General features: G+C 54.6%; 1 protein-coding gene across 1 annotated transcript in view; it reads left to right on the top strand.

Annotated features, from left to right (window-relative positions):
* Nucleotides 1-19,039, top strand: part of GTF3C1 (general transcription factor IIIC subunit 1) — a 29,559-nt gene that overhangs the window by 9,411 nt on the left and 1,109 nt on the right. The window contains exons 11-35 of the mRNA XM_048493845.1: nt 137-279; nt 1,129-1,282; nt 1,774-1,877; nt 2,142-2,305; nt 2,375-2,647; nt 3,253-3,398; nt 3,662-3,759; nt 4,550-4,646; nt 5,079-5,256; nt 5,401-5,548; nt 6,111-6,246; nt 8,534-8,615; nt 9,294-9,485; nt 9,789-9,943; nt 10,418-10,560; nt 11,505-11,586; nt 12,223-12,335; nt 12,789-12,851; nt 14,196-14,289; nt 14,543-14,715; nt 15,880-16,164; nt 16,550-16,815; nt 16,960-17,231; nt 17,352-17,880; nt 18,219-18,258. Of these exons, the coding sequence (XP_048349802.1) occupies nt 137-279; nt 1,129-1,282; nt 1,774-1,877; nt 2,142-2,305; nt 2,375-2,647; nt 3,253-3,398; nt 3,662-3,759; nt 4,550-4,646; nt 5,079-5,256; nt 5,401-5,548; nt 6,111-6,246; nt 8,534-8,615; nt 9,294-9,485; nt 9,789-9,943; nt 10,418-10,560; nt 11,505-11,586; nt 12,223-12,335; nt 12,789-12,851; nt 14,196-14,289; nt 14,543-14,715; nt 15,880-16,164; nt 16,550-16,815; nt 16,960-17,231; nt 17,352-17,880; nt 18,219-18,258 (4,130 nt within the window). The remainder of the gene's footprint in view (nt 1-136; nt 280-1,128; nt 1,283-1,773; nt 1,878-2,141; nt 2,306-2,374; nt 2,648-3,252; nt 3,399-3,661; nt 3,760-4,549; nt 4,647-5,078; nt 5,257-5,400; nt 5,549-6,110; nt 6,247-8,533; nt 8,616-9,293; nt 9,486-9,788; nt 9,944-10,417; nt 10,561-11,504; nt 11,587-12,222; nt 12,336-12,788; nt 12,852-14,195; nt 14,290-14,542; nt 14,716-15,879; nt 16,165-16,549; nt 16,816-16,959; nt 17,232-17,351; nt 17,881-18,218; nt 18,259-19,039) is intronic.

Raw genomic sequence — 19,039 nt, 5'->3', positions numbered from 1 at the left:
ACTAGGTGGGCCTGTGGTTGGATCCGGCGAGGCTCTTCTGATTGCTCGCTCCTGTGTCCCTGGGCCTGGCAGGGGGCCTGTACCCACAGCTCTGTGCCAGCTTCTCTCTTAGGAGCATTTCTCCCCCCCTCTCCAGAAGACCTGGGATGACAAGAGGAAGGAGAAGCGCCCACGGGTCCCGGTGGCGGAGCGCTCGCACGAGACCTATCGCCTCCTCAAGCGGCGCAACCTCATCATCGAGGCCGTCCAAAACCTCCGCTTGATCGAGAGCTTGTTTGTGTGAGTGGGGGAAGGGCGGTCTGGGGTGGCGCAGCTATCGTCCTAGACCATAGGTTTCAAACTCGCAGCCCTCCAGATGTTATGGACTACAGTTCCCATCATCCCCTGCCAGCATCATGCGAGTTTGACACCTGTGTCCTAGACTGCCGGTTGGCCAAGCAGGGCAAGTGAAGCAGGCTCTCCCGAGAAACATCACGTGAACCCGGGCAACTGAACTGCGAGCCTGGCTGTGAGGGTCACTTTGGGCTGGGGGAGGCCTGTCTGGTGGGCTTGGAGGGGTCTGGCTGGGAGTCTCCAGTGCCACTTTTTGGGACCTCTCCTCCTGTTGACACCCCCCTCAGCCATTGGTGGTGTGTAGCTGATATTCTGGAGTCTCTGTGTCCCCCCTGCTCCCTCCTTCCCTCTCTTGGTGTGAGGGTCTGTGATTCCAGTCAATAATTGAGACTCATGAAGGCATCAGGAGCTTTTATGGAACCGTGTCAGGACCCCAGGTCCGAGGAGCCAGAGCTGGGGCTCTGTCTCCTGTCCCTGGTATCTTTCAGAAAACACTGACCCATTCGGCATTCCCCCCTCCCCCCTTTCCCAAAACAATTTGCACAAGACAAGGAAGAGGGAGAGAGAGCTCTTGTTATGGAATCAGAGCCTGCAAAAGGCTCCCCCCTTGGTCCCAGGAAATGCCAGGCCCAGCGGGGCCAGGCCGGTCTCTGGGATGCCGGGCCTGACACTTAGCCTGTGAGCTGTTCGGGGCAGGGGCCTATCTGTTCCCCGCTTTGCATGGCACTATTATGTGGGACTTGAAGCCCTGGCGCTCTGGACGCTACTGCAGAGAAACATCCTCCTGTGCCTTAGGCTCCAGAAGATGGTCATGGATCAAGAGAAGCAGGAAGGGGTCTCGACGCGATGCTGCAAGAAGTCCATCGTACGCTTAGTGCAGCGGCTCTCCCAGGAAGGGCTGCTCCGCCTGTACCGCACCACCGTCATCCAGGATGGGATCAGCAAAAAGGTGACCGGGGCAGCCTCAGGCTCCCCAGCCTGGGGGAATCCTCAGACAGGCTGCCCAGTGGCTTCACTTTTCACATTCGGCCTGATTTGGAAGTCTTCCACGTGTGTGTGTTGTGTAGTGGTACAGCCTCCTGAGAAGACTGTGCCATTTGCACAGCTCTGTGTCTTCCAGTTGGTTTGGGCTGCCTCTGTCCTCTGATGCCTTTAACCCGCGGCCTTTTGCACTGTGGACATTGAACTGGTTCTCTGCACAGAATGCCAGATGAGGCTATAGCTGAAATTATGGTGAGTGTGAGTGTGTGTGTGTGTGTGTGTGTGATAGAGAGAGAGAGAGAGAGAGAGAGAGAGAGAGATAGTTGCCATGAGGAGCTGGTGGTTGTGTAAATGAGAGAGGCCAGCAGTCCTCCCCCCCCCCCAAAGTATGGAGCCCCCTGGAGTTCTTCTGTGGCTCTCAGGGCCCCTGTTGACTATGCCTCTTTGTTTCTTTGGAAGGTGGAGTTTGTGGTCGACCCCTCCATCAGCCCCAACGACCCGCTGGTGAAAAGTGCCATTGAGCAAGTGCGGTTCCGGATCTCCAATTCGAGCACTGTGAGCAGGCAGGTGACCTGGGTGGGCAATGGGGAAGCAGCTGGCCTGCAGAACAGCAGCTTCTGGGCCTTGGAAAGGGCTTTCCAGAGGCACTCTGGGGGTCAGCACAGGCCCAGAGGAATGGGGCCTCAGCTTCCGCCCTCCTTGGCGAGTCAGTGAGGCAGCTGGCTAGTAGCCGCCCAGTTGGCTGGGCCTTCCTCCCAGGTGGCCACTCAACATGCTGCAGGTCCCCAGGGCTTGTCTGAAATCTCTTTCCTGCTTTGGAATGGCAGGATTAAAGTTCCTCATGTGTCAACGTCCCAGGACTCTGAGATGGGGACTGCCTTCAGTGAGATGGAGGGCTGCTCCTCTCCCTCTGGAGTGGAGGGGGCCAGCAGGCTGAGCGGGGCCGGGGAGAAAAGGCACACCTCCAAGTCCAGCTACCACCCTGTGACAGGTAAGAGGCCTTCCTTTCTCCGGCTTGGCTCCTGACCTTGGCCTCCCTGTGAGTGTCTGCTTCTCTCAGTGGCAGGCCTCGGACGTTCTCTGGGCTTCCTCCCGAAAATGCCTCGCCTTAGGACAGCCCACCTTTTCTTCTGGTACTTGGTGTACGGGCACCCATGGAATGCGTCGCAGAGCCAAGTGGACTGCAGCAACGATCCTGCAAGTGGTGTGCGGGGCCTCAACTCCCCTGGCCCCAAGCCGATTCCAGCAGCGGGTGAGGAGCCTGATGCAGCATCTGGGGGGAGCTGTCCTGCCCCCGCCCAGGAGGCGGAAGTGGAGCCCGGGGAGCAGACAGGTAAGGATTCAATCCGGCGTCCTGCTGCTGGGCTGTTCCGTGGCCAGGTGGGTGAGAACTTTCCATGGGGAGCATTACCTGGGAGCCTCAATCTGGGGAGCTCCTTTCGGGGTGGGAGGGGGAGCTGTGCTTTGGACCTGCCTGAACTGCCAGCCACAGCAGTGCACAGGGGTTGTTGGGGGGCAGTCATGGGACTGGACAGAGTTGCACAGTCTGGGCCGTGGAAGTGGGCAGGAGTTTTCCGTGGAGCTGCCGGCTTGCCTGTTTTCACATGTCCCGTGATGGCAAAGAAGAGCCTTTCCCCGCCCCCCTCCTCCTGGGGGCTGGAATAAATCCTTATGATCTGTGGCACTACAGCTCAGCAGTGCACTCCTCTGCGGAGTCACTCCAGTAAATTCAGTTCAAGGTGACACCACAAAGCCCCCCCCCCCCCCCTGCAAGGTGGCCACCTCTATTCCTGCATCTGCAGTGGCCCAAATATCAGCCATGGAATGTAAGTAGCCACATGACTGGAACCAGGCAAAACCTCTCTGGGCTCTTCTGTTCCGACTCTTGACACATTTTTCTTTCTCTCTCTCTCTCTTGCTGTGTCTTTTCCCTTGCAGTGTATGTGGACGAGGCTTCATGGAAGCGTCATATCCCTCCACTCCCAGTGCACAGAGAATTTGGCCATGGATGGGCTCTTGTGAGCGACATTCTTCTCTGCTTGCCACTCTCCATCTTTGTCCAGATCATCCAAGTCAGTTACAAGGTGCGGACAGGTGCTCTTGGCGGAGGTGTGGGGGCTGGGGGGCTGGGCAGAAGGGCCTGAGATGCCTCTCGGTTTTCAGCCAGCTGCACCTGTCTTTTGAATTCTTTGGTATCAGCCTTGAAAGGGGCTGCTGCTGTTTGCTGGAGGAGTGCTGATGAGAGAGAGGGACAGCTCGTTCACTTCTGAAGTTGTTGAGGCTTATATGAAAGCAGTTTGAAGCTGACCCAGTCTTGCCCACTGAGCTACATTTTAATGCCTTTTAGGTGGATAACCTGGAGGAGTATTTAAATGATCCCCTGAAGAGGCACACATTGATCAGATATCTTCCCAGATCAATTAGACAAAAGCTCCTTTATAAAAGGTGAGCACCTTTGTTCATTTTTTTATTTAGAGGGTTTGTGTACCACTTTTCAATTACTTTTCATTAAAACAAACCCAACACCGCACATTAAAAGCAACAGAAAACAAGTCATCCATCAACCGAATGCAGCAGAGCAACAAATCCTCCATTACCACAAATGCAGCAAAACTTCGTGCTTTAATCTGACTGAGAAGGGAACAGCAAACCTCCAATAGGGCAGCTGACTGCGGTTCTGGGGCTGCAACGGAAAAGCCCCTGCTCTTTGTAGGGATGAATGTTGCTTCCACATAAGATGGAAAGTTAAGCACAGTCCTATTAATACATCTTAAATGTGGGAGAGGGGAATCATATTTGTGGATTTGGGATTAATGAGTGTCTTTTCCAAATAATGGATAAGCCTCAGGTCGTAGGGGCGGGGGGGAGGCCTAGAGCAGGGATTCTGTGAATTCTCCACTAATTACCCCTCTGCTGGTCCAGTAAATAGTCTGCGGCAGCATTCTGTAGAGGAGGCAGCCTGTTTAGAGTAGTTCTGGTAACCAATGACGCTTCCCCTGCGGACCCTATATTGTGTGTGCCTTAGTTGTAGGTCCAGGTCAGAATGCCTCATTCCTGATCAGCAAGGGGTGTAAAATATGTCTTCAACACAAGATGTATCACAAAAGATTGTGTGCTAGAAAAGTTACCTTGACCTCTCCCGGGACAATGGGGAGGGAAGATGCCATTTTCCCACCTGGATGTGGACCTTTTGCTGTCTCCAAGCAGGGTCACCCAGAAATGTCCTTCCCCACAGGAGATACATCTTCTCTATCGTGGAGAGCCTGCAGCGGCTGTGTTACATGGGGCTCGTGCAGTTTGGTCCCACTGAGAAGTTCCAAGAAAAAGATCAGGTAATGCCAGAGGCTTTTTGTTTCCCAGACAATGTAATTTCTCTTTGGGAGAGGAACAGTGGCTAGTGGTCAAGCCACACAGGTTGTGTGAGCCATCTCAGTGGTTAAACATCCATGCAAGAATGGGAGTCACATGTGCTATCCTTTAATAGGCTAGCTGATGCTACCAGTGACAAAAGGAACGGGAGGAGAAAGCTGACTTGGGTGGGGGCTTTTTGCTCCGAGTGGCACCTTTATCGCTTTGTGTCGACTGGTCTGGACTCGTGGGCTTTGGTGCCGTGGGCAGCCTGGCACGTGCTTACAAAGCCCCTTGCAGGCATGGCCATTACGATGTCAGCTGGCACGACCTGTTGAGTCAAGAGGCCTTCACTTGTCTGTGTCCTGACCTGAAATGGGAAAGGCCTTCTGATTTGTGCATCTGGTGAGTTGCAGGTGTTCGTATACATGAAGAAGAATGCAGTGATTGTGGACACCACCATCTGTGAACCCCACTACAACCTGGCTCAAAGCAGCCGCCCTTTTGACAGACGCTCTTACGTTCTGGACACTCTGCAGGAAGTGGAGAATTTCTGGTTTGACCTGCAGTGCGTCTCCCTCAACACACCCCTCGGTATGGAGATGCCTCCTGCTGCCACGCTCCTTTCATTCCTTTCCTGCATGTTTCCAACTCCTCTCCCAGGCCTGGCTGTCCCCAGCCCAGGGCTTGTCATTACTTGCTGCTGCTGCTGCTGACCAATTTTGTTTGCGTTCCCAGGAATTGTCCGGCATCCCCGTGTCAAGAGGAGTGGAACTTCAGTGGACAGTGCTGATGCGGGCACCGCTTTGGATGAAACACTGGAACAAGAATCGGCAGCACACAAGCACAACTTGGAGCGCAAGTGTGCTATGCTGGAGTACACAACGTAGGCCTCCTTTGGTGCTGCGGAAGGGGCTTTGTCTCTGGGTGGCTGGCTCCTTCCATCCTCCAAGAGCAGCAGGACTCCCAAAGGCAACACACTTCTTGCAGGGGGGTTGGGGTGGGGGGACCCTTTTCTTTTCATCCTACCTCCACTGGAAGAAGCAGGGCTGCAGGGCTGTCCTGGCTCCCTACTGGATGTGCAGCTGTCCTGCTGGCAGGGAGGATATTATTAATTCAATGTTTGCAGGGGACACAAATATTTTAGAGAAGTCTGTGCCGTGGTTGATCTCTTCTGATGCATCTCTTGGCACAGCTTCTCTCGGAGGGTGGCTTTGTCTGCACCCAGCCAGCCCTTCCTCCAGAGGCCCTCATGGCAGCAGCACACGTGCTTCTCTTGTCCCCACGTCATCTTTACCAACCCACCTGTGAGAGGGGGGTCTCAGGATTGCCCAGCTTTCTGCTCTGGGAAGGGAACTTGCTCCTCCCTCCAATCCTGGTCTGACCACTATCCCACACTATCTCACGGCCTGGTACCTAAAGCTGCTTTTTGACACTTATCTCCCCAGGGGGAGTCGAGAAATTGTGGATGATGGCTCTGTTCCTGGAGACGGTCTGGGAGCAGGTGGTCTGGATTCTAGCTTTTATGCCCACTTGAAACGCAACTGGATTTGGACAAGCTACATTATCAAGAAGACTAGGCAGGTGAGGTTTTCTAGCCTGGAGTTCTGTCTGTCCTTTAGAAGGAAGTCGGGTGTCTCCAGAAATCCCCTCCTGGCTGCCTGTGCTCTCCCGGGCAGGAATTCTTTTGTGTTTTCTGCTAAAGGCAGAATTTTGTGTGGATTTTTTTCTGCTGCCCCTGGGAAGCTCAGCCCCTGCCAGTATGTGTGTCTTCTCTAGCACATGTTCAGCCTCCCATTGGCCGGTCATGGGATAACAGCAAAGGGGTGTCTGTGTCAGTCCGTTGTATCAAAATACCTCTAAAATCTCATGGCTCCTTTTAGAGACTAACGGTCTGAGCTTTTGTTGGTCACAGCTCACTTTCTCAAATCTGTCAATCCTGATTGGAGCCAGTGGTCAAATCGGCTGCTGGGCGGAGGCCCAATGGCCGGGCTTTCTCTGCTTTTCCAACATGGAGGGCAAAGTCCTGCGCGAAGCTTCCTTGGGTGGTTGTTGAACCCCTGCTGTATGTTGGGTGCCCGTTGTGGCCTCTGGAGACCCAGGACCACTGTCGGGTGGGGGTGGGGGTGTCTTTTTTAGTTTTACAAATCAAACGAGGTGCATGCATGAAGCTGCTGAATCAGACCCCTGATCAGTCAAACCTACTCAGACTGGCAGTGGCTCTGCACAGTCTCCGGCGGAGGAGGTCTTTTGCCTGGTCTTTTCTAAGGAGCTGTATTGCTGGGGGTTGACTGTGGGATCTCCTGAATGCCAGGCAGATGCTGAGGCCTGGCCCCTCCCCAAGAGTCTAAAGTCTGGCACTCTCCAGTGGTTTTCTTAAATGGAGGCATCTGGGAACTCGGTCCCTTCAGTATTCCCCCCTCCCACATTCCTATTTCAGTCTCCAGCCACCTTACAGTTGAGTTTAAACAGAGATTTTAAGCTCTGGAGGCAGGATGTCACGGTCTGCCCAAGGATGTAGGTAAGCGGGAGGTTCTCGGGTTCAACCCCCCCCCCATTACATGTCCGAAGCTCCGCCCCCGTTTGTGTTTTTTTGCATTTTAAAGTGTTTTTTATTTTTGACTGCAGGGGGCGCAGTTTTTAAGCTAGCAGCACCACAATTTCAGGGATTTGTTGGGAGACTCTCCTGATGATACCACCCAGGTTTGGTGAGGTTTGGTTCAGGGGGTCCAAAGTTATGGGCTCCCAAAGGGGGTGCCCCCATTGTTTCCAATGGAAGCTAATAGGAGATGGGGGCTACACATTTGAGGGTCCATAACTTTGGTCCCCATGAACCAAACTTCACCAAACCTGGGTGGTATCAGTAGGAGGGAATCCTACTGATACCACCCAGGTTTTGTGAAGTTTGGTCTAGGGGGTCCAAAGCTGTGGACTCCCAAAGGGGGTGCCCCATCCCCCATTGTTTCCAATGGAAGCTAATAGGAGATGGGGGCTACACATTTGAGGGTTCATAACTTTGGCCCCCATGAACCAAACTTCTCCAAACCTGGGTGGTATCATCAAGAGAGTCTCCCAACAAATCCCTGAAATTGTGGTGCTGCCTGAAAGCTTGGTGCTGTTAGCTTAATAATTGCACCCCTGACAGCAGACACCCCCCAATTTCCACCGAGTCTCCTTTTAAATCCACCCCCTTCAGCATGGATTTAAAGGGAGAATGTGAGGTCCCCAGTTTAAACATTGAAAGTGATGCTGTTTAAGGGTGATGGATAATTCACCCCAAAACAGCATCACTTTCAATGTTCAAACTGGGGACCTCACGTTCTCCCTTTAAATCCATGCTGAAGGGGGTGGATTTAAAAGGAGACTCTGTGGAAATTGGGGGGGGGTGTGTCTGCTGTCATTGTGCACAGTGGTTCGGGTTTGTAATTAGGATCTGGGAGACCCAGATTCAAATCTCCCCTCAGCCATGGCAGTTTGCTGGGTGACATCTTCTCAACCTTGCTTAGCATGCAGGGTATCAGGACTTTGCGAATAAAATGGGAGAGAACTTTGGATCCTCGTTGGAGAGAGAGGGGTGGGGCATAAAGACTGTAAATGAGCCCTTGCCTAGATGTGTCTCTTTTGATGACCCCACATCACTCACTTGCTCCCAGCCCCCCCCCACACACACTTTTTTTTAAATGCTAAGGGTGACTATTTGATCAATCAACTTTGCTTGTGTGTAAAGCTCGGAATTTCTCCTAGCAGCAGATTTCGACTAGGATTAAGAGGTGCCCTTCACAACTGGCGATCCCGCCCCAAACGGTGCTTGAAGCGTCTGTGCAGCCTGGCTGTTCCGGTGTTTTCTGATGCGTTTTTGCTTTGCTGCTAGGAGAACACCGCTTCTGAAATTGGGCACACCATCAGACTCCAGACCTTCCTGACCAGACGGCCCCTCCCGCTTGGCAGCAGAGGTAAAGGCACACAGAAGGCATGAGAGCCGAGCTTGCAGAAACTGCGACACCCCTGACTCCTGGAATGTGGGGGAGGGGGGGCACTTTTTGAACCCATGAAATGCGTTGGCAGGTGGGGGGCTGGCATCAGGGACACTTTGACCAGATCCATTCGGAGGGTGTTCTGGGTGCAGAAAGGCATTTGACCAAATTGGGCTGTTTTGGGCGGGCGGGTGGAGCTCTGTTTTCTTTGCATTAGTTTTCTGAGGTCACCCTAAGTTGTTAGAAGCACAAGCCGGTTTGTCCTGAGGACCACTGGGATTTTTCATAAACATGGTGAAAATTGAGGCAGGGGTTTGAGGCAGTGATGCATCTTGGACTGTGAACTGTCACGTTATGTAGTCTGTGTGTGGTTAGCTCAGAAGAAGCCATCTGGTGCCATAATGCTGGGTCAATGCTGCTCAGGTGGTGATTTCAGAGGATGCAGCCCCCTGAGCTGAATTCTTGCTCATGCAAGATGGAGCCTCTCTTGCCTGCCACACACAGCTTTTGCTTTGCAGCCAGACGATCACAAGAACACCCCAGCCCCTCTGGGAGCTTTGAGAACTCCTCCCCTGGGGTCGGCTGACGTTCCAGCACGGAGTTCAGTGGCCATGTTGTGTGCTCTGTGAAGCTACAGTTAATCCTGGTGTCGTGCAGGTGGCAACGGGACTCCTTGGGGAGAAGGGCTGCCGGGGACGGAAGCTTCTGCCCAAAGAGAAGACTTGGTGGAGATTGAGAAAGAAGCCGCGCAGAGCAGGAGCAAGAGGGTGAGGGGAGGGAAAAGCCAGAAGCGGAGGCGGCTGAAGAAGGAGCTGGGGAGGAAGACCAAGAGGCAGAAGAGGAAGAGAGGTACCGTTCTGAGCCTGCTGGCTGGGGTGGGATGGGGAGCAGAGTTCCTCTGCCTTACAAAGGGCTTCTTCTTCGTGTTCTTCAAAAGCCAGTCGTGAGCACCAAGCACTTCTTAAGGTCTCTACGTGGAAGCCTCCCTGTTGTCTGCGGGTTGTCCAGGACCGGGTCGCTCTGGCTGGCTTTTGACACTCGGCCCGCAGTAAGGCCTCTGGCCTCTGCGGTGCTGCGGAGCCAACGCAGGCAGTCCAGGCGGAGAGGAACAGTGGTTAAAGGCTGCCTTTTTCCTTTCTGGGGGCCACTAAGAGGGGGGCCCTGGAGAAAAGAGCAAAAAGCCTCGCTACGATGAGGCAGATCAGAGCGCCCTGCAGAGGATGACCCGCCTGCGCGTCACCTGGACTGTGCCCGAGGACAGCCTACTGATGCTGTGCCGGATTGCGAGTAACGTGCTAAACGCCAAGGTGAGCAGGGGAGGGCTGGGGGCGGGGACAGGACATGCCATTGCTCGGCTGGTATATCAGAGTGGGGAGGAGCCGTCAGGCTCCGAGACTGCATCTGGGGTTCCGCTTCAGGAAGGATCTCCTTCTGTGTCACCCAAAGCAGAACTTGTCTGTCTCCAGAGAGCCAGTGTGCTGTAGTGGTTAAGAGCAGGTGCACTCTAATCTGGAGAACTGGGTTTGATTCCCCGCTCTGCCACTTGGGCTGTTGTGGCTTATCTGGTGAACCAGATTAGCTTGTGGACTCCAGCACATGCCAGCTGGGTGACCTTGGGCTAGTCACAGTTCTTTGGAGCTCTCTCAGCTTCACCTACCTCACAGGGTGTTTGTTGTGGCAGGGGAGGAAGTTTGTAAACCCCTTTGAGTCCCCTTACAGGAGAGAAAGGGGGACTATAAATCCAAACTACTACTCCTCTTCCATCTTTTGTCCTGATGCAGGTCAAGGGGCCCTTTGTCCCGTGGCAGGTAGTCCGAGACATCCTTCACGCCAGCTTCGAGGAATCCTTGGATAAGACATCCCATTCCGTTGGAAGGAGAGCCCGCTACATTGTCAAGAACCCCCAAACCAACCTTAACTACAAGTGAGGCATTCTCTTTTGCTTGCAAGGCCACCTAGAGCGGGGATCCCCAGCACAGTGCCCGGGGGTGCCCACCCACACCTTTCCTGGCACCCACCAGGTGTTTTTAGAATGTGGGAGCGGCTAGATAGGGCTTTACCCAGCAGGGCTTCTGATTGGCTGAGCACATTCTAAAAAGCTTCTGGCAGCAACTGCTGCAGCACGAGAATCTCTCATTTGGGTGCGTGTGCAGAAAAGTATATGTTGAACAGCAAGTTCATTTTAAAAGGTGTCTGGTTTAGCAGAGCTCCTGCTTGAAATGTGACTGCCGTGGTCCCGCTTAACCGCACTTGCTGATGTGTTGTGGTTGATTCTGTCCATGGCAGCAGCCACTGCAATTGGCTCTGCCTCATTTTGCTGCCATGTTGTGATTCACCCAGTACTCTTAGTCAGAATGTCAAAGGTGCCTACAGGCTCAAAAAGGCCGGGGACCCCGAGGGGCCCTGGTGCTGCGTCCCCCTCCCCCTTCATAGCTTGACTCTCCCTCCCTCTCAGAAATGACACCCTCTGTGGCCCTGCTGTGCTTGGCTTCACACAGCTGTTTCCTCTGAGTATTCATGCTGGATTCTTCCCCAGGCCATTCCCTGCCAGCCATGATTTTGGCTTCCATCAAACGTTCTTGTCTGCTGCTCTTCTTCCCCAGCTAAGTAGGCTCCAGAAGGAGGAGTTCAGGGCTGCAGTTAGAAAGAGCTTCCTGCTTTGGCCGTGCATCAGCCAATGTTTCCCCCCTCTTTTAAGGATGGAGCACATTCACCTCCCACTGCAGTGGGTTCTTGTGCCCTCTTTTGTGCAGACCCGTCCTCCTGCAGCTGGAGAAACAGGGAAGGGGGTAGGACTTCCTTAAGGAGGAAAAGTTCCCCCAAACAACGCACAGCGTTCAGGCTGAGCAAGGCCATGTCTGCCCGCAGGGTGTGTCTGGCTGAAGTCTACCAAGACAGATCTCTGATTGAGGATTTCATGAGCCGGAAGAACAACTACCAGGACCCCAAGGTGAGAGGGTCCCCATGGCAGCAGCACATGGGCCTTGTCCTCCCCACTTCTGTTTCCACCTGTACTGGGGTGGGCTGTCATCTTTGGGGGGAGGGGGGTGCATCAGAAGGATCCTCACCTTCCCCAGAAATGCAGTGAGGATGGTGTCAGGCGCCTGAGCAGAAGGGTCTGCCAGGATCCTGATCCCTGCAGTGTGGCACAGTGCCACTGCCTGGCTTCCCTCCAGCCATTCCTGGTGTGCTCTGGTTCTTGGGATGGGTTGGCCCCCTGGGTTCTCTGAGCCCTCTTGCTTGCCCTCGGGCCGTCAGTGTGCTTTTTGCATTTCTATCCCACCTTTCTCCCATCATGGAAGGCGGGGTGGGGAGTCCCCTGCTGCTCAAGCGCGGACCACAACAGCCTTGCTTTGCTTAAGCAAGGTAGCTGCACTGGCCAGATGCAGCAGGAAAGCCCCAGAAGCTGAGGCTAGCAGGCCTGGAGGGTTGTTGCAGGTGGGGGGTGGGGGGTGGGGGCCTGCTCACCAGGCTGCAGGCACGTTTGCTACGGGAAAGAGCAGATGCCTCTTGGCCCATTTTCCCTGGCCAACTTAGGGGACTTGGCTGTGCTCTGGCATGACGGTGTGCTCTCTCGTTATGATAGGTGTGTGCAGAGGAATTTAAGGAGTTTGTGGGAAGGCTGAAAGTGAAGTTCAGCTCCACGCTGGGGAATCCCCGGCCGGCCATTCCGGACACGCTGGAGGAACTCTTCCACAGGTACCTGGCAAGGCTGAGGGCGGAGCTGGCCGTTGGCTGCTTGGCTTTCTCTGTGGGGTTGCCCTCCTTAGAGCCGGAGTTGTTGGCCAGTGGGGCTCCTGCCCTTGCCCCGGGCTCTCCTATGAGGGTCTGCTCTGTGGGGAGTCTTGGTGTGAGGAGCTAGGAAAGGTTGTGAAAGTCTCTGTAGCTACAAGCCAGCACGGCAACTCCAAGGCCAGGACCCTCTTCCCTCAGCCCACGGGCCTCCCGCAGTGGAGCTCAGAGCACATTGGGGGCTCCTGCCCGGCCTTTTCTCACCGACAGGGTGGGGGGTCCCCTTGGAGGGTCACTCCGTTCATCATCTTAGAGCTCCCCTGCCTCCCAGCATTCGGGCCTCTCCTTGAGCCAGAGCGGTGCCTCCTGGGGAAAGATGTCCTTGAGGTGCCGCCAGGTCTTTTCCTTCCTTTTGTCCAGGTTTCGAGTTCTGGCCATCGGAGACGAAACCAGCCACAGCAAGAAGGAGGACGTGTTGAGCAGGTTAGGCGGTCGAGATGCCCCGTGGAGAGCTGGCTCCATCTTAGACGAGGCATCTCCACTCACAGGGCATTCTCCTCCACGGGATCTAGATTTCAGGTCAGGATAGGCTTGGACGATTTAGGAAGGTTGCATCTTTCACATGCTACCAGGCCTACCTTGGGGTGGGGGAAAGACAGGCTAGAAGAACTCTGAAGAAGGTGTCCGTTATCAACCCATTTAGCACTAAAATTGACCTACACGGAGGCAATGAAGAGAAGCACCCCCCCACGTATGTACATACACACACACACACACACGTGTGTCGATGTGAGCAGGCTTCCACTTCCACATGAAACATTAGAGATGTGCATATCAACTGCAAAACCTGGAGGCAGGTGGTGCCCTCTCAGCAGCTAGGAGTGATTGAGGGACTGGAGCACCTTCCCTATGAGGAGAGGCTGCAGCGTTTGGGACTCTTTAGTTTGGAGAGGAGACGTCTGAGGGGGGATATGATTGAAGTCTATAAAATTATGCATGGGGTAGAAAATGTGGACAGAGAGAAATGTTTCTCTCTTTCTCACAATACTAGAACCAGGGGGCATCCATTGAAAATGCTGGGGGGAAGAATTAGGACTAATAAAAGGAAACACTTCTTCACGCAACGTGTGATTGGTGTTTGGAATATGCTGCCACAGGAGGCGGTGATGGCCACTCACCTGGATAGCTTTAAAAGGGGCTTGGACAGATTTATGGAGAAGTCGATCTCTGCCTACCAATCTTGATCCTCTTTGATCTGAGATTGCAAATGCCTTAACAGTCCAGGTGCTCGGGAGCAACAGCCGCAGAAGGCCATTGCTTTCACATCCTGCATGTGAGCTCCCAATAGCACCTGGTGGGCCACTGCGAGTAGCAGAGAGCTGGACTAGATGGACTCTGGTCTGATCCAGCTGGCTTGTTCTTATGAGTGTGTGTGCGGGGAGAGGTCTCATCAGAAAGGGGTGGTGTCAGCATTGAGCAGAGCTGCTTGCCCCTCCCTGCAGCCAGGAGAGCAGAGTCAACAAGGCTTCATGGAGGTCTCTGCAAGTCTTTTCCGCTATAGTTGGAAGAACAGTTTTTGCGGCAGGAAGGGTGGTGGGCAGCTGGGACAGCAGGGACCCAGTGACTTCTCTTGAGCACGTCAAGCACACTACTCTTGTTAAGCTGCGAGGAAAGAGCAGTCTTCCCTAGTGGGCTTCTGCTAGAGCCTTGGCTCAGGTTGGTATGCGCATCACGAAGGGGAAGCATCTGCCTGTGTTGGGTTGGGGTCTGCCCCTCCTGTGCCAATCCCCTCCCCAGCCCTAATGGGCCAATCTCTCCCCTTCGTAGCGTGGCTGACATCCACTTCCTGGTGCTGCAGAACCTGATCCAGAGCACCCTGGCCCTCTCAGACAGCCAGATGAAATCCTGCCAGTCCTTCCAGGTAAGGGACGTCTAGGGGAGGAGGGACATGGATCTAAATTCCCCTACATAGTAGGTATCAAATGACAATAAGGATTTGGAGGTGGTAGAAGGAAGTCTGCTGGGAAGCATAGACCTGAGTCAGGGATGCAAGTGGGTTTTCCACGAGAAACACCAAGAGCAGCTTTGAAGCCCCTTTTGCAAAAAGGAAATCCGCTTTGGAGCAAGAAGGCCCTATGCTCACCCCCAGGCTTGACAGCTGCCTGTCTTTGCAGACTTTCCGCCTGTACCAGGAGTATCGGGATGATGTTCTGGTGAAAGCTTTCTTGGATTGTCAGCGGAGAAGCCTGGTGAATCGTCGGCGTGGCAATCACACCCTGGGTCCCCGGAAAAGCCGTGCACTGCCTTTTGTGCCCATGTCCTACCAGCTCTCTCAGAGCTACTACAGGTAAAAGCGCCTGCCCTCTCCTGCCCTGATTCTCCTTGTACAACAGGAGAAGAGTTGGATTTATATCCCCCCTTTCTCTCCTGTAGGAGACTCAAAGGGGCTTTCAAACTCCTTTCCCTTCCTCCCTCACAACAAACCCTGTGAGGTGGGTGGGGCTGAGAGAGCTCAGAAGAACTGTGACTAGCCCAAGGTCACCCAGCTGGCGTGTGTTGGAGTGTACAGGCTAATCTGAATTCCCCAGATAAGCCTCCACAGCTCAGGCAGCAGAGTAAGGAATCAAACCCAGTTCCTCCAGATTAGAGTACACCTGCTCTTAACCACTATGCCACTGCTGGGAGAGAGGCAGCCCGACTGCTCGGCAGCAAGAACTCTGTGGGCCAAAGGAGCAGCTGTGGAAAGGATACTCTGCTGGTCACAGTGAGTGCAAACTGACTCAACAACAGGAAGCAGAGAGTATAACCGGGTTGGGGGGTAGCCATGGGATCCCAGAAGGACCAGCATTGGGAACTGTTCCTACTTTGTTTACAAATTATCTGGAATTGTGGATGAGCAGCGTACTGGCCATGTTTGCCAAATCCTGAACATAAATATATGCCAGTGGGGTCTGAACTAACAGAGAACCTCCACATCTGGAGGCAGCAAACTTCTAAATAACAGTGTGAGGGGGCCACAGCAGAAGGCCTCAGCCCCTGTGTGAAACAGGCGACTTGACTGCCCTGCTCGTTTGTTCTGAGATCCCACCCTGGCATGCCTGAGATGGGAAGGGACTTCCCCCACCCACTGCGATGATAAATGTACATCTAGACAGGAGAACAGCCAACGATGGTATCACTTGGAGCAGGAGTGGCATAGTGGTTAAGAGCAGGTGTACTCTAATCTGGAGAACTGGGTTTGATTCCCCACTCTGCCACTTGAGCTGTGGAGGCTTATCTGGGGAATTCAGATCAGCCTGTGCACTCCCACACACACGCCAGCTGGGTGACCTTGGGCTAGTCACAGTTCTTCCGAGCTCTCTTAGCCTCATCCACTTCACAGGGTGTTCGTTGTGGGAGGGAAGGGAAAGGAGTCTGTAAGCTCCTTTGAGTCTCCTTACAGAAGAGAAAGGGGGGGGGATAAATCCAAACTTTTCTTCTCCTTCTCTTCTTCTGTTCCCTTCTTCTCCAGAGTATTCACGTGGCGTTTTCCCAGCACACTGTGCAGCGAGGCATACCAGTTTCTCCTAAAGCTCAAGGAAGTCGGCAAGCAGGACCAGCCAGGCCACTTTTCTTTCAAGGACCAAGACGACTCGTCTTCCTCAGAGATGGTGACCTTCCCTCTGGATGGGCCTGGCGGCTACTGTGCAGCTATCCTGGCCCTTCTCTCCTTTGGCCTGGTGTCTGTGGACGTGACGATCCCAGAGCAGATTGTGGTCGTGGACAGCACCATGGTGGAAAATGAAGTCATCAAAAGGTGAGCCTTGGCTGGGGGTGTCCTGAGACGCGGCCTTTCCTCCAACGGCTTCCCGGGGCTTGTTCTGTCTCCCAGCAACTCTGGATCAAAATGGTCTGAATCAAGCTTGAGTCAAAACGGTCACAGGCGTGTGATGGCGTGTCTGTAGGGAGCCGAAATAACAGCCCTGCCTGCATACAGCCAGTCCAAGGAATGGCTTTCCATCTAAAGATGCATGCCATAAAATGTCTGCAGAAATGAAAGGCGAAGCAACATAAAGCTGGGCAGAGGGATAAATGGCTCACTCGCTTTGGGAAGGGGTTTTGGAATTGGGGGGGGGGACGCAGGGGGCCACTTAACACGATGATCCTGGCTGTCCGCTTCAGCTCCTGGGTTCTTTTTGCAGCTTGGGGAAGGAGGGCCTGGAGGACGAGGAGGAGGAGGAGGAAGAAGAGGAGGAGGATTTGGACGAGAATGCCACCCACAAGCCCCGGATAGAGGTGAAGGCCCGCCAGGCCTCGCACACCAACTACCTGCTCATGCGAGGCTATTACTCCCCGGGCATCATCAGTACCCGGAACCTGAGCCCCACAGACAACATTGTCGTCAATTCTTGTCAAGTGAAGCTGAAGCTGAGAGAGACGGCTGCTTGGGATGGCTTTCTGGGCCAAGGTCAGTCAGGAGGGGGAGGGGGAGCAAGAAGGGATGTCCCTAGGCAGAAGGGCAGGTTGTGGTTTGTGGGGCCCCTCCCATCTCCCAGCCACCCAGAACAGGCTGCACCTCAGTTGAATGAAACGCCCAATGGGTTGATTTCAGATGCACTGGACCTGGTGAGTGTGCCTGTCGGAGCCTCCTGCCTCCCCAAGTCCTTCACCCAGCTTATCAGCATCGAGGAAGATGATTCCATCGAGCAGCTCCTGCCTCAGTCCCTGGAGCCTGGCAGTTACAGTGCCGGAGAGATTGCTGCCCTCCTTGAGCTCTACGAGGCCATTCAGGCCGCTTCCTCCTTTGGGGTGGACAGGCGGGACCTGGCCAGGCAGTTCCAGCACTACGAAGACTCCGGGGCTGACATCGCTGAGCTCCTGCAGGTGGGTGCTGACCTGGCCTGGCTCAGGGAGGTGTGTCGAGGGCACCGCCCCCTCCAGAAAGAAGGGGGTGTCACCCAGGCTGTCCATAGCCAACGTTGTGTGTTCTTTTCCCGCCCTTAGGACCTGCTTGACCTTGGGCAGGTGTTGGAAGTGGGGGGCCACACTGCCCGGCTGGTGGCAAGAAAGTATGCCGCCCCGTGGCTCTTGCATTCTGTGTCTCCAGAGGAGGATGTTGGCAAGAGTCTGAAAAGCGCAAGGATCCAGAGGGATCCTGCAGAAGAGGGCGGGGCACTGGAGTGGCAAAGCCCCGCCTCCCCTCCGTTGGCAGAAGAAGAGCCAACAAGGAAAAGACAAAAGACGGAGCTGGATGAGAAGCAGGATAGGAACAAAGCCTGTCCAGGGAGCGGAGCTGACCGCCTGCCTCGAGATGTCACCAGCTGCACCTCTGCTGTGGCAGGGCAGGACAGAGCCCCTTGGCCAGAGCCAGGCTGCACCCGAGAGTCCCATGTGGTCGAGGAGGAAGAGGCCCATCTCTCTGGGAGGAGAACCCACACGTTGAGCAGCCAGGAAGGACTGGACTGTGGAAATCCTGCTGGGGACCCTCACGGGGAAGATCTGTCACAACCAGAAGGCTCTGGAGGCTCCAGCGGTGCGTGAGGAACCTCATTCCAGCCGCACATCCCAGTTCCCCTGGCTATGGGGAGAAAGGAGCCTTCAGAGATCACCTCCCCCCCTCCCTTACCCAGACCCAGCGCACATCTGTTTCTGCCAGGCTGGGTGTGGAAAGCTGGTTCCCTTTCCCGGTGACCAGACTGTGCAGGGCTCGCCCACGATGTTTGATCAGGGCTTCTGCACTTGGTCAATAGCCCTTTTAATTACTGTGTGGCAATTCCAGTATCACGCAGTAGGGCCACTGGGTGGGGTGTGGGTGGCCTGCCACTGTGGTTCGGCTCTTGGTCCTGATGGTGTGTTGTGGTCTGTCCCTAGAGTGTTTTGCGGAGAATGTCATCCGGGCGAAAGAGGAACGGTGAGTGTCCAGAGCGCCTAGGTGGGATATGGGGTGAGGTCAAGGCAGTTTCCACCCATTTCGCTGCAGATCCCCCACCCTGGTCTTATTCTTCTCCCCCAGAGGTAGTGTTATGTGGAGATCGGGGGAAAGTTCCATTTTGCCACTGGAAAATTTAGTGCAGACTTTAACCCGCAGGCTAGACCAAGAGTCCTGTTTCCCAACACGAACAGACCCAGAGGCCAGCAGTGCTGTAACCCACTAGTCCAGGGGTAGGGAACCTGCGGCTCTCCAGATGTTCAGGAACTACAATTTCCATCAGCCCCTACCAGCATGGCCAATTGGCCATGCTGACAGAGGCTGATGGGAATTGTAGTTCCTGAACATCTGGAGAGCCGCAGGTTCCCTACCCCTGATCTCTTCTCCCTGCCCCAGCAGAACCCCGAACGGCCTCCACCTGCCCTTCCACTGGCAGAGGCGTTGGTGGCCAGGAGGAGGAAGGGTCTGGCGCTTTCTTCTCTTCCAGTTCTTAGTCCTTCCACATCCACTGGGCACAAATGCTCGGAGCCACACATCTGACACCCAAGAGAAAACTGCAGGGCAGATCAAACTAGGACCTGGCCAGACGGGGGCATCTAAGGCAGCAACGAATGGACACAACCAAGAGTTCACCCCCCTCCACTCCTGCCCGTTGGGCAACCAAGGGCCCAGCTCTGGGTCTGTGCTCCAGCAGAACAGGCTCGTGAGCCGTGGCCTCCATTTCCCTCCAAACCAGGGCTGTGCTTTGCGGAAGGGCTGCCTG

The sequence above is a fragment of the Sphaerodactylus townsendi genome, linkage group LG04, assembly GCF_021028975.2.
Source record: "Sphaerodactylus townsendi isolate TG3544 linkage group LG04, MPM_Stown_v2.3, whole genome shotgun sequence".
NCBI lineage: Eukaryota > Metazoa > Chordata > Lepidosauria > Squamata > Sphaerodactylidae > Sphaerodactylus > Sphaerodactylus townsendi.
The sequence above is the reverse complement of the archived record's forward strand: the minus strand, read 5'-3'. Positions and strand labels throughout refer to the sequence as shown.